At 39.5% G+C, this 12593-nt stretch overlaps 1 protein-coding gene across 12 annotated transcripts in view; it reads left to right on the top strand.

Annotated features, from left to right (window-relative positions):
• Window positions 1–5971: 5971 nt before the first annotated feature.
• The window catches only part of ADAM22 (ADAM metallopeptidase domain 22), a 235492-nt gene continuing 228870 nt past the window's right edge, over window positions 5972–12593 (top strand). For 4 of the 12 annotated variants that reach the window (XM_081244767.1, XM_081244768.1, XM_081244766.1 and 1 more), the window contains exons 1-2: window positions 5974–7142; window positions 7600–7757. In XM_081244767.1, the coding sequence (XP_081100893.1) occupies window positions 7058–7142; window positions 7600–7757 (243 nt within the window). In that variant the 5' untranslated portion in view covers window positions 5974–7057. Of the gene's footprint in view, window positions 7143–7599; window positions 7758–12593 lie in introns of all 12 variants that reach the window. The other 8 variants (XM_081244764.1, XM_081244765.1, XM_081244760.1 and 5 more) reach the window with 4 other exon arrangements.

The raw sequence follows: 12593 nt of genomic DNA, 5'->3' as shown, positions 1-12593 counted from the left end.
CCATCTGTATGTCTTCTTTGGAAAACTGTCTACTTAGATCTTCTGCCCATTTTTGATTGCATTATTTGTTTTTTTGATATTGAGTCATATGAGCTTTTGTATATTTTGGACATTAATCCCTTGTCGGTTGCATCATTTGCAAATATTTTCTCCCATTCTGTAGGTTGTCTTTTCATTTTGTTTATGGTTTCCTTTGCTGTGCAAAAGCTTTTAAGTTTAATTATATGCCATTTGTTTTTTGTTTGTTTGTTTTTACTTTCATTACTCTAGGAGGTGGATCCAAAAAGATATTGCTGCGATTTATGTCAAAGAGTGTTGTTCTCCCTATATTTTCCTTAGGAGTTTTCAGTATTACATTTAGGTCTTTAATCCATTTTGAGTTCATTTTTGTATATGGTGTTAGAGAATATTCTAATTTTATTCTTTTACATGTAGGTGTCCACTTTTCCCAGCACCACTTATTAAAGAGACTGTCTTTTCTCCATTGTATATTCTTACTTCCTTTTTCATAGAGTTATTGATCATAGGTGCGTGGGTTTATTTCTGGGCTTTGTATTCTGTTCCATTGATGTATATGTCTGTTTTTGTGCCAGTACCATACCATTTTGTTGTTTTTTGTTTGTTTGTTTTTGTTTTTGTTTTTTTTGCAGTACGCGGGCCCCTCACTGTTGTGGCCTCTCCCGTTGCGGAGCATGGGCTGTGGACGTGCAGGCTCAGTGGCCATGGCTCATGGGCCCAGCCGCTCCACGGCACGTGGGACCTTCCTGGACCGGGGCACAAACTCGCATCCCCTGCATTGGCAGGCAGACTCTCAACCACTGCACCACCAGGGAAGCCCCATACCATTTTGATTACTGTAATTTGTAGTATAGTCTGAAGTCAGAAAGCATGATTCCTCCAGCTTCATTCTTCTTTCTCCAGATGGTTTTGGCTATTTGGGGCTTTTTGTGTTTCCATAAAAATTTTTAAATTATTCATTCTAGTTCTGTGAAAAATGCCATTGGCAATTTGATAGGAGTTGCATTGAATCTGTAGATTGCCTTGGGTAGTATAGTCATTTTAATGATATTGATTCTTCCAATCCAAGAACAAGGTATGTCTTTCCACTTGTTAGTGTCATCTTCAATTTCTTTCATCAGAGTCTTATAGTTTTTGGAGTACAGTTCTTTTGCCACTTTAGGTAGGTTTATTCCTAGGTATTTTATTCTCTTTGATGCGATGGTAAATGGGATTGTTTCCTTAACTTCTTTTTCTGATATTTCATTGTTGGCATATAGAAATGCAACAGATTTTGGTATATTAATTTTGTAATCAGCAACTTTACCTATGTGCTCTGGTAGTTTTCTGGTAGCGTCTTTAGAATTTTCTATGTATAGCATCATGTCATCTGCAAACAGTGACAGTTTTACTTCTTTTCCAATTTGGATTCCTTTTCTTTCTTTTTCTTCTCTGATTGCTGTGGTTAGGACTTCCAAAACTATGTTGAATAAAAGTGGTGAGAGTTGGTATACTTGTCTTATTCCTGATCTTAGAGGAAATGCTTTCAGCTTTTCACCTTTGAGTATGGTGTTAGCTGTGGGTTTGTCATATATGGCCTTTATTATGTTGAGGTAGATTCCTTCTATGACTACTTTCTGAAGAGTTTTTATCATAAATGGGTGTTGAATTTTGTCAAAAGCTTTTTCTGCATCTATTGAGATGATCATATGGTTTTTATTCTTCAATTTGTTAATGTGGTGTATCACATTGATTGATTTGCAGATATTGAAAAATCCTTGCAGCCCTGGGATAAATCCCACTTGATCATGATGTATGACCCTTTAAATGTGTTGTTGGATTCTGTTTGCTAGTATTTTGTTCAGGATTTTTGCATCTATGTTCATCAGTGATATTGGCCTGTAACTTTCTTTTTTTTGTGGTATCTTTGTCCGGTTTTGGTATCAGGGTGATGGTGGCCACATAGAGTGAGTTTGGAAATGTTCCTTCCTCTGCAATTTTTTTGGAATAGTTTTAGAAGAATAGGTGCTAACTCTTTTCTAAGTGTTTGGTAGAATTCACCTGAGAAGCCATTTGGTCCTGGACTTTTGTTTATTGGGAGTTTTTAAATTACTGATTCAATTTCAGTACTGGTAAGTGGTTTATTCATATTTTCTATTTCTTCCTGGTTCAGTGTTGGGAGATTGTACCTTTCTAAGAATTTGTCCATTTCTTCTAGGTTGCCCATTTTATTGGCATATAGTTGCTTGTAGTAGTCTCTTAGGATCATTTGTATTTCTGTGGTGTCGGTTGTAACTTCTCCTTTTTCATTTCAGATTTTATTGATTTGGACCCTCTCCCTCTTTTTCTTGATAAATCTGGCTAAGGGTTTATCAATTTTGTTTACCTTTTCAAAGAACCAGCTTTTAGTTTCATTGATCTTTTCTTTTCTTTCTTTCTTTTTTTTTTTTTAGTCTCTATTTCATTTAATTCTGCTCTGATCTTTATGATTTCTTTCCTTCTACTAACTTTGGGTTTTGTTTGTCCTTCTTTCTCTAGTTGCTTTAGGCATAAGGTTAGGTTATTTACCTGAGATTTTTCTTGTTTCCTGAGGTAGTCTTGTATTGCTATAATCTTCCCTCTTAGAACTGCTTTTGGTGCACCCACAGATTTTGGATCATTGTGTTTTCATTTTCATTGTCTTTAGGTATTTTTTGATTTCCTCTTTGATTTGTATCTGTGGCCACAGTAGAGTCACAGACTGGTCTGTGAGTTATTGGATCCCACTGACCTCTGATCTTCTGAACCAGCTCCCTGGAGCAGAGTGCTTATAACCTCTTATAACAAGGAGGCAAGTGGAAAGCAGCCTTCCAGACAAGTGTCAATCAGTATTAACATATTGCAATGTTATTTGGGTTGTAAAATACTTTTACTTCTTTAAGTGTTTTATGGCCTGCATCTTGGAGGACTTCATACTGACAAGATTGTTGGGTACCTAACACTGCACTCTTTTCAAGCTGACATCTTATGGGTTTCTGATGGCTTATGGCCGCGTCACCTGCAAGCCAAACCTGATACAAAATCAAATACAAAAATCAACTTCATTTCTTTACATTAATAATTAACTCTCAGAGAGAGAAATGGAGAAAACAATCCCACTTACTATTGCATCAAAAAGTATAAAATAACTAGGAATAAGTTTAACCAAGGAGGTAAAAAACGTGTACACTGAAAACTATAAAACATTGATGGAAGAAATCAAAGAAGACACGAGTAAATGGAAAGGTATCCTTTGTTCATGGATTGGAAGAATTAATATTGTTAAAATGTCCATACTACAGATTCAATGCAATCTGTATCAAAATTCCAAAGACATTTTCCACAGAAATAAACAAAAAAATCCTAAAACTTGTATGGGACCACAAATAGCCCAAATAGCCAAAGCAACATGGGGAGAGAAAAACAAGGCTCAGGCATCATACTTCCTGATTTTAAACTATATTACAAAGCAATAGTAATCAAAACAGTATAGTATTGGCATAAAAACAGACACATCGATCAAAGGAACAGAATAGAGAGCCCAGAAATAAACCCATGTATATATGGTCAATTGATTTACAACAAAGGAACCAAAAATATACAATAGAGAAAGGACAGTCTCTTCAGTAAATGGTGTTGGGAAAACTGGACAGCCACATGCAAAAGAATGATACTAGACCCCTATTTTATACCATACACAAAAATCAATTTAAAATGGCTTAAAGACTTAAACGTAAGACCGAAAACTCATAACACTTAAGCCTAAGACCTGAAACTAGGAAACATATGGGATAAGCTCCTTAATATTGGTCTTGGTGATGACTTTTTTGAATTGACACCAAAAGCAAAGGCAACAAAAGCAAAAATAAATAAGTGGGACACATTAAACTAAAAAGCTTCTGTACAGAAAAGGAACCCATCAACAAAACGAAAAGTCAGCCTTCTGAATGGGAGAATATATTTGCAAATCGTGTATCTGATAAGGGATTAATATCCAAAATATATAAAGAACACATACAATGCAATAGCAAAAAAACAAAATAAAACACACAAAAATAACAAAAAACCCCACAAAACAAACAAAAATAAAAACCCACAAATAATGCAATTAAAAATGGGCAGAGGAACTAAACAGACATTTTTGCAAAGAAGACATACTTTTTTTGGCTCTGTGAATGAAACCTTAATAGTGTATAGCAGAAACTGGACAGACTTATTCTTATATGAAAACAAAGATTTCCTATATTACATCTTATTTATATTTGCATACTGAAGAGGTAAAATGTGTAAATGGCTATTTTATAGTCCTTTCTAATAAAATGTACAAAAACAAACAGAAGTAGTGAGAATGCCTTTTGGGGGCCTTGATGGTGACATAAGAATGGGCTTGGACTTGATCTGTGAATCCAAAATCCAGAGGTGCAGGTAGCCTTATGAATCAGGGTAGCCTCAGGGGGTCAAAAACTATGGTTTAAGTTTCTCCCCAAACCTGTAACTCCTAACTCTTGGTGTTAAGAGTGGCGGGGCTGGAGTGGGAGCTTCTCCCCAAACTGCTGCAGCCCCATGTTCATTGCAGCATATTCACACTATCCAAGATGTGGAAACAACTGAAATGTCCATCAACAAATGAATGGATAAAGGAAAAGTGGTGTGTATATATATATTGGGTTGGCCAAGAAGTTCGTTCAGTTAGGGAATATGTTGTTCAATAAAGTTCTTCATGAAAATGAAAAATGTGTCTTTTATTTTTACTTAAAACTGAACGAACTTTTTGGCCAAGCCCATATATATATATATATATATATATATATATATATATATATATATATATATATGTATGTATGTGTGGGTGTGTGTGTATATATATATCTATATATATATCTATCTACACACACACACTGGAATATTATTCAGCCATAAGAAAGAAGGAAATCCTGCTACTTGTGACAACATGGATGGACCTGAAGACATTATAAGTAAATAAGTCAGACAGAGAAAGACATAGTGCATGATATCACTTATAGGTGGAATAAAAGAAAAGTAAAACTTATAGAAATAGAGAGTAGAAACGTGGGTACCAGAGGCTGGGAATGGGGGAAACAGAGGTTGGCAAAAGCATGCCAACTTTCAGCTATAAGACAAATAATATCTGAGATCTAATGTAAAAAATGATGACTACAGTTGATAACACCAGTGTTAAATAGAGATTTGCTAAGCATAGAACTTAAATTCTCATCAAAAAAAAGAGAGAAATATGCGAGGTGAGAAATGTGTTAATGAACTAGCTGGTGGGAATCAAATGAAAGAAGAAAAACAGCAAAAATCCCACAAATATGTAGATATATATATATGAAATAGGAAAGATGTTGCCAGAAATGCACTACCTTCCAAGAGATTCAAAGGAGATTGTGTCCCTATAGGATGGGATGCTGCTTGGGAAACTGTAGCTTAGTGCCAGAGGAATCTTCTCACTTACCTTGCCTCTCAGGAGGTCCATTCTGTCCCAGGGAGATGGAATGGTTTAAAGGCATGTATTTATTACATTTAAATAATGCGCAAACCCTGTGAACCAAGCAATTTCTTGTTTTGGTATCTGCCTTAGAGAAATGCTCACAACACATGCGCAGGGAGGCATTATTTATAACAGCAAAAGATTTAAATTTAAAAATTGTAGGGTATACTTAGAGAAGCACAACAGTTACAAAACCTGTAAAATTAATTCTCCCAACTGAGAGAACTGGGGTAAGGATTTGGGTCCATAATGCAGGGAATGAAGGTAAAGGGCTTTTCCAGGCCCTTGGGTTCTAGTTTTATTTTACTGTAACTATTATGGAAACTTCTGCATCAAGGTCTAAAGTGCACTATTGAAATTTCGTAGTCCTTATTCAGGCTTCAGTTGCATGTCATATATAGAATTCCTAAGGGTCTCATTAGTTGAAGATTTGGGGGAAATTTTTTGAAGCGACAATAAGCTCAGTGAGATGCGGTTACTGAAATATGATAGATTTTTCTCTTAGGCAAGAATTTAGAACAGAAAAAAGAGTCCCTCTCTACTGTTTGCTTGGGAAACCATGTCTAAGTCGTATTTAATTCTGGATAACACACTTGGACTGGGACACTGACACACTGGAGAGTATTTTCAAATCACCATGATGGTGCATGGACTTGAAACCATGTCAATAGAGGCAGGGAGTAAAAAAAAAAACTCTTCCAGGGAAGGAGGAAAACATCTCTGTACTGTACAAAACGGTATTCACTCAATATATCTGGCAGCAGTTGCCTCATACCCGTGTCCTTCATTGTTGTGTCCCTTGCTCTTGTCAACCGCCATGCACATAGTAGGTGCTCAAACAATGTTTGTTGAATGATTAACTTACCATGTACTCTTGAGGGCACGATTGCCTGGTAATAATTTAAATTAACTACTAAATCTGCAGTAAACATTATTACAGTTCTTTGGGGACGCAGTGCCTGAATCCGGGCTCCCGCGTCGGCGCATTCGGGCATGCTCGGTGCCGGGAGGCCTTGCCAGCGATGACCTTTCTTTCTTTCGACCTTTTCCTCCCTCCCGTCTCCAGTTTGTAGATGACCCTGTGGTCACGAGGTCGCGACAGTCCGCGCCGTCTTGGAGACGAGCAGGAAGTGGAGAGAGAACTACATTTCCCAGCTGACTCTCGTGCGCGCGCCCCTGCCTGCGCGCGGGGGAGAGTGCGACCGGCGCTAGCTCCCCGCCGAGCTCTCGTCGCCCGCCGGCGCCTCTGCCAGGGGATGAGGTGGGTGGCGCTAGAAACCACTTAGCTACAGCCAACCGCCCGATGCAGCACTCGCTCGCTCCCCCCGCCAGCGGAAGCGCCCGCGGAGCACAATGCAGCACTGAGGCAGCGCCGCGGTGGAGGCTGCAGCGCCGCGGTCGCCGCAGCACCGGCCGGGGTTGGGAGGGGGTGGCCCAGGAGAGCCGGGGCCGCGGGGCGCGGGATTCGGACGCAGCTGCCCGGGCATGAGGAGCTGAGCGTCTCGGGCGAGGAGGGCTGACGGCTGCACCATGCAGGCGGCGGCGGCTGTATCCGTGCCCTTCTTGCTGCTCTGCGCCCTGGGGACCTGTCCCCCGGCGGGCTGCGGCCGGGCAGGTAAGTTCGCCGCCCTCTGTGGCTCCGAGACGTACCATTTTCCGGGCATCTTTGCAGCCCTCAAGCGCATTTGTAAAAAGGCATCCCCATTTCCCGAGTGCGCAGGGAGATTTTTTTGTTATTTTAGAAGGGTGGAGAGAAGTGAAGCAAAAATACAGTGTGGATGCATTAGAAGCTTTAGGTCAAATGCCTCTTTTTCTTCTGAAGTAGAAGAGGACTGCGGAGGATGGGAGAGGGGTGCTCTGCTTTTGGGCCCCGATCCTGGATGCTCTCAGATTAGCTGGTCCAAGGCTCTGCGTCTTGTGTCTCTGCATCCTTACCAGATGGGGTCCGGGAGGGAGGGGGAGGTGGGATCTTCATAAGGGAGACGTTGGACCGCAGGATGGACGAGTGTGGGTCAGGGTCATTATTTTCGCCTTTTCTCCCCAATTCCTCCTTCCCCCTTTCCTTCCTGGAGGAGACGCCTCGTTGACGGAGCTGGAGAGGAGGAAGGAAAACCGCTTCCTGGAGCGCCAGAGCATCGTGCCACTCCGACTCATCTACAGCTCGGGCGAAGACGAAACTGGGCACGACGCGCTCGATACGCGGGTGAGGGGCGACCCCGACGGCGGGCAGGTGAGAGGCGTGGTGCTGGGGGTGGTCCTCCGCGCGGCCCGGCCCACCCTGACCCCGCGTTTGCTCTCCGTTGCCCTGGAGATGCAATGTCTTGGGTGAAACCAGTGCAATTCTAATGCGAGTCATGCGTGGCGCTCCCTGTGCAAAAAAGAAGAGAAAGGGGCGACGAACCCCAAAAGAGCCACAGGCCGGGGGCTTTGCTGGAGAGGAGTTTGTGCGGGTTGCCTCCAGTTGTGTGGCAACCTGAGCGAAGGGGCGGAGACCCTCTCACCTCTTCCTGACAAAAGCCATGCATAGGCAAGAAGGGATATAATATTTTAGCAGGATTTGCATCATCATTATTGTTGTGGTGGTTGTTTTAATTTTCAAAGAGAAGACTTTATGTGATTTAAGCCAAGATTGGTACTGTAGGAAAATTGGAAAAACAAGCCTAGACATCCCTAACTAAACTCAAACCTTAAAATTAAGCTGAACTGCAAGGTTCTCAGCTCACTCAATTTGTGCACATCAGAGATGTACCCATTCACCTCCACATTCCAGAAAAGGTGTCTGGCTCCCCCCTTTCTTCATTGGTAGCAGTCCTCTTGGTGTAATTAGGGCCCTGTTGCTTATTGGGCATTTATAAAGTATGTTTTTAAATTAAAATCTAACTACCGTTTACCCATATTTAGGTCAATATCACACATCCACAGATATACTTGAAAATTATTTTGAATTTTCTGGTTAATTTAAGTAAATATTTTGGGGCTATGTAAACATTTTTTGTATTTACATGTATCAACCTGGCAACCAGTTCACCCACCTGTAAGGACACATTAAGGTAGAACTTGTTCATGTAGTTGAAAATTTTGAACACTTCACTGAAGCAAAGGCAGGCTGAACATTTTCACATGTATAAATATATTCTTAATATTTTAAGATGTATCTTGATGATGTGATACTCAGTAATTTATCTGTAAGTGTAAAATAAATAAAAATAGAAAAATACTACTTAAATCTGTATTTGTAGCCAAGTACTTAGTTCTGTTAACATTTTAACATGATAGAAATTAATTTAAAGGGCTATGGTAATATCCATTAGTTACATTATTATAGTAGAAAATCTAATATGCCAAACATTAATGAAGAATCCCATCATTTGAATTGTTTAGTAAATACCTATTTTATTTATTTTTTATTTGAATTTTATTTACTTATTTGAATTAATGTTTGAATTAACCTTTTCCATTTTGACTTTTTTCCATAGTAAAATTGAAGAAGCATAGGACACTGTCTTATTTTTCAATACATGACAGTTATTTCTGTAGAGGAATAGTCTCACGCTCAGTTACAACTTTTGATTCTAAAAAATTTCAAACACACACACAAAAGTAGATAGACTATTATGATGGACTCCCAGCTTCAACCATTAGCAACTCATAGCCAATCTCGTTTTATCTACATCCTACCTATTTTTTCTCCCTTTCTGTATTATTTTGAAGCAAATCATATCATTTCATTTATAAAATTTCACTGTGCACCTCAAAAAGATGAAGATTTTTTAGAAAATGTAACCATGATATTATCATAGCTAACATGTATTAAATATATAAATGTGTTAAATATATAAAATAGATATATAAATATTATATATATATTTAAGTTTGTTTGATCCAGGACCCAGATAATGTCTATAAACTACAATTAGTTTTTTTATTTTTATTTTTTAGGTCTCTTTAATGCATGGTTTCCCCCTCCATTTCCTTGTTTTTTTCCATGCAATTTATTCATTGAAGATGTGGGGTCTTTTATGCAGTAGAGTCTTTCACAATCTGAATTTTTACTGATATAGACAGTGCTTTAAAACAAGTCACAAAGAGTTTCTCAGAGAGGAAGAATGTAGAGATGCAGAAAATGCTGCAGGATTGCACCTCTAAACTCCAGAGTCTCTGCCTCATGCTGGTGATGTCTTTAGGTACCCTCTGCCCTTCTCTGTGTTGGTAAAGACCACCACTCTTGGACAACAGGCAGTCCTCCTTTTTTCTCCCCATTTCTGAAATACCACTTCTGTAGATTTCTTTTGGTTCATAGGCCTCTCTACTTGGGGCAGAAGATACTTGGGGCCTGTGCAGCTTATACTTCCTATAAGAATAAACCTCAGTATTGAGAAGAATGACTCTGGCTTTTGGTGAGGTGTGAATGAATCGGTAGGATTTAGGTTAAACAGCATGAGTAGATTATTCATTCAAGTCAGATATGAGAGTGAAGATCCTGTTTTATCATCAAAGTAATTATGACAAGCAATTATCTCAGTGCTGGCACATGGTGAGGTATACATAGTGCATCTGGTTGGATGCCTAGATCACCTGGGTGCTGTAGCAGTTTACCGTGCTCCTCAACTACAGTTAGTGATTACTGACTAGTAGGACTGAATCTGGCAGTTAGAGTTGTAAAGACTTAGTTGTCATAAGCCAACACTTCCTACAGTTAGGAAACTAAGGAGTGATCCTGCAATTTGTCATTTCTTGTTTCGTTGAGAGCTGTCATGGAACCCCAAAACATAAGTTAATTCTGTATGGACTTTGTTATTTCTTTGGTGCTTAAAATAGACGTAATTTATACTCATAAATATGTTTAGCAACTTCCTTTCTACTTCAGAAATAAAGTTAGGATGTTTTTCTATCAGCTCACAAAGGTATATATTGATTTGTTTATTTGTTTATTAAAAAGGCATTTATAGGGCTTCTGTGGTGGCGCAGTGGTTGAGAGTTCGCCTGCCGATGCAGGGGACATGGGTTCATGCCCCGGTGCGGGAAGATCCCACATGCTGTGGAGCGGCTAGGCCCGTGAGCCATGGCCGCTGAGCCTGCGTGTCCGGAGCCTGTGCTCCGTAACGGGAGAGGCCACAGCAGTGAGAGGCTCGTGTACCACAAAAAAAAAAAAAAAAAAAAAAAAGGCATTTGTATACTTGAGCTCATACTGTGTACCAATTTTTTTGCAAACCCTGGGGATTAAGAGATAAAAGACCCAGTTCTAGCCTTTAAGGAATTTACAGACAAGTAGGAAGATGGGTGAATGGATAGGCAATTACACTCTGTACTCGTGTGTGATTTTCTGGAGGTGATCACAGAGAGCTGTGGAAGAGAGAAGACAGTGCTTAACCCAGGTGAGCAGTCAGGGCTCTCAGAGAGAGGTGTTATCTGAGCTGTGTTTTGAGGGTGAGTAGGAAGTGGCCAAATTAAAGGGAAGGGGTGGGCATATCAAACAGAAGGGGCAGGAGGTACGTGGGCATGTGACATCAAGACACATTTTAAACTGCAAATAGTTAGGATTTAAGGGACAGATGAAACAAAACAGGAAACCAGAAAATAGATGCTGCAGCACCTTCATGACTTGCTGAGGAATTTGGACTTGTTCTGAAAGCGATTCAAGGATTTCAGTAAGGAGAGTTACTGACCAGATTCATGTTGTCGTGGAATAACCTTAATTGTTAGAAATGAATAATCTTTTTTTTTTGCTGCATTGGGTCTTCGTTGTTGCGCGTGTGCTTTCTCTAGTTGCGACAAGCGGGGGCTACTCTTCGTTGCGGTTCATGGGCTTCTCATTGCAGTGGCTTCTCATTGCGGAGCACAGGCTATAGGCACGTGGGCTTCAGTAGTTGTGGCACACGGGCTCAGTAGTTGTGGCTCGTGGGCTCTAGAGCACAGGCTCAGTAGTTGTGGCGCGGGTACTTAGTTGCTCCGCGGCATGTGGGATCTTCCCAGACCAGGGATCTAACCCATGTCCCCTGAATTGGCAGGCAGATTCTTAACCACTGCGCCACCAGGGAAGTCCCAGAAATGAATGATCTTAACTTCAAAGGCTGAGTGAAAGTGGTTGTTCACTTTAATTCATTGTTAAATGCCAATTCACATACTCATTAAGCTTGTAAGAACTTAGTTACTAAGTATACTTATCTGCTTAGTATAAATGAGTTAATATTTATAAAGCACTTAGAACAGTGCTGCATATTCTGTAAGCACTATATGAGTTTTTGTTAAATAACATTAACTCCCTCAGGCTGCTTGAGTACTGTTTAGAAATTTTATGACATTGCCTTAATGCAAAATGGTGCCCTAATTACCTGAATTTAACACATTCCCAGAAGTTACAAATTACTCGAATTTATGTAAGTGGAATCTTAACAGTTGTATAGATGGAAGAAATGTTATAAGTCATCTAATCTAATTCAAGAATCACTTCTCACCTGGTAAGATAGAGCCATTAACCTAGAGTAAGGAAACCAGCAATGTTTTACTTAACATTTCAGAAAGCTCACAAGAACTGTGATGGTATAAGACACCTTAATTTTACTTTTAATGTTTCCTTACTTCAGTTTTCATCACTAAATGGAACTGCACAGTTATATTTTTTGGAAAAAATTTTAATATTGTGGAAATATTAAAATTCCACAATACTGTGGAAATACTGGCAGTTTGATTGGTGTGAAATAATCATTCTGTTTGTATGAGTCCATATTGTAAAAGATTTCTTTACTATCTGGCCAGTTACTTGAACGCATACTTTATTTTTATTCTGAATCAGATGATCAGCCCATACTGAAAGCTTATTGTGCCATGAAGTTCTAGAAATGGTAGTCAAAGAAATTACATTTGATTGTGGGTAACCTTGCTGTCCTAAAGATTGTCTGCCTAGTCTAAAGTAATTTCAGTCCTGTAAAAGAGCCCTCAGAACTAGAATATTCAAAGTATTCAGTCTTCCTTTCCTCTGACTTTAAATTTTTTGTGCTGAAAAAATTGTATGTTGCAGATAATAGGATAAAATATATTTTTAACTGGACACCCATATGGGCAAGAT

This window comes from Mesoplodon bidens (genome assembly GCF_964165515.1).
Source record: "Mesoplodon bidens genome assembly, chromosome: 9".
Lineage (NCBI taxonomy): Eukaryota > Metazoa > Chordata > Mammalia > Artiodactyla > Ziphiidae > Mesoplodon > Mesoplodon bidens.
The sequence above is the reverse complement of the archived record's forward strand: the minus strand, read 5'-3'. Positions and strand labels throughout refer to the sequence as shown.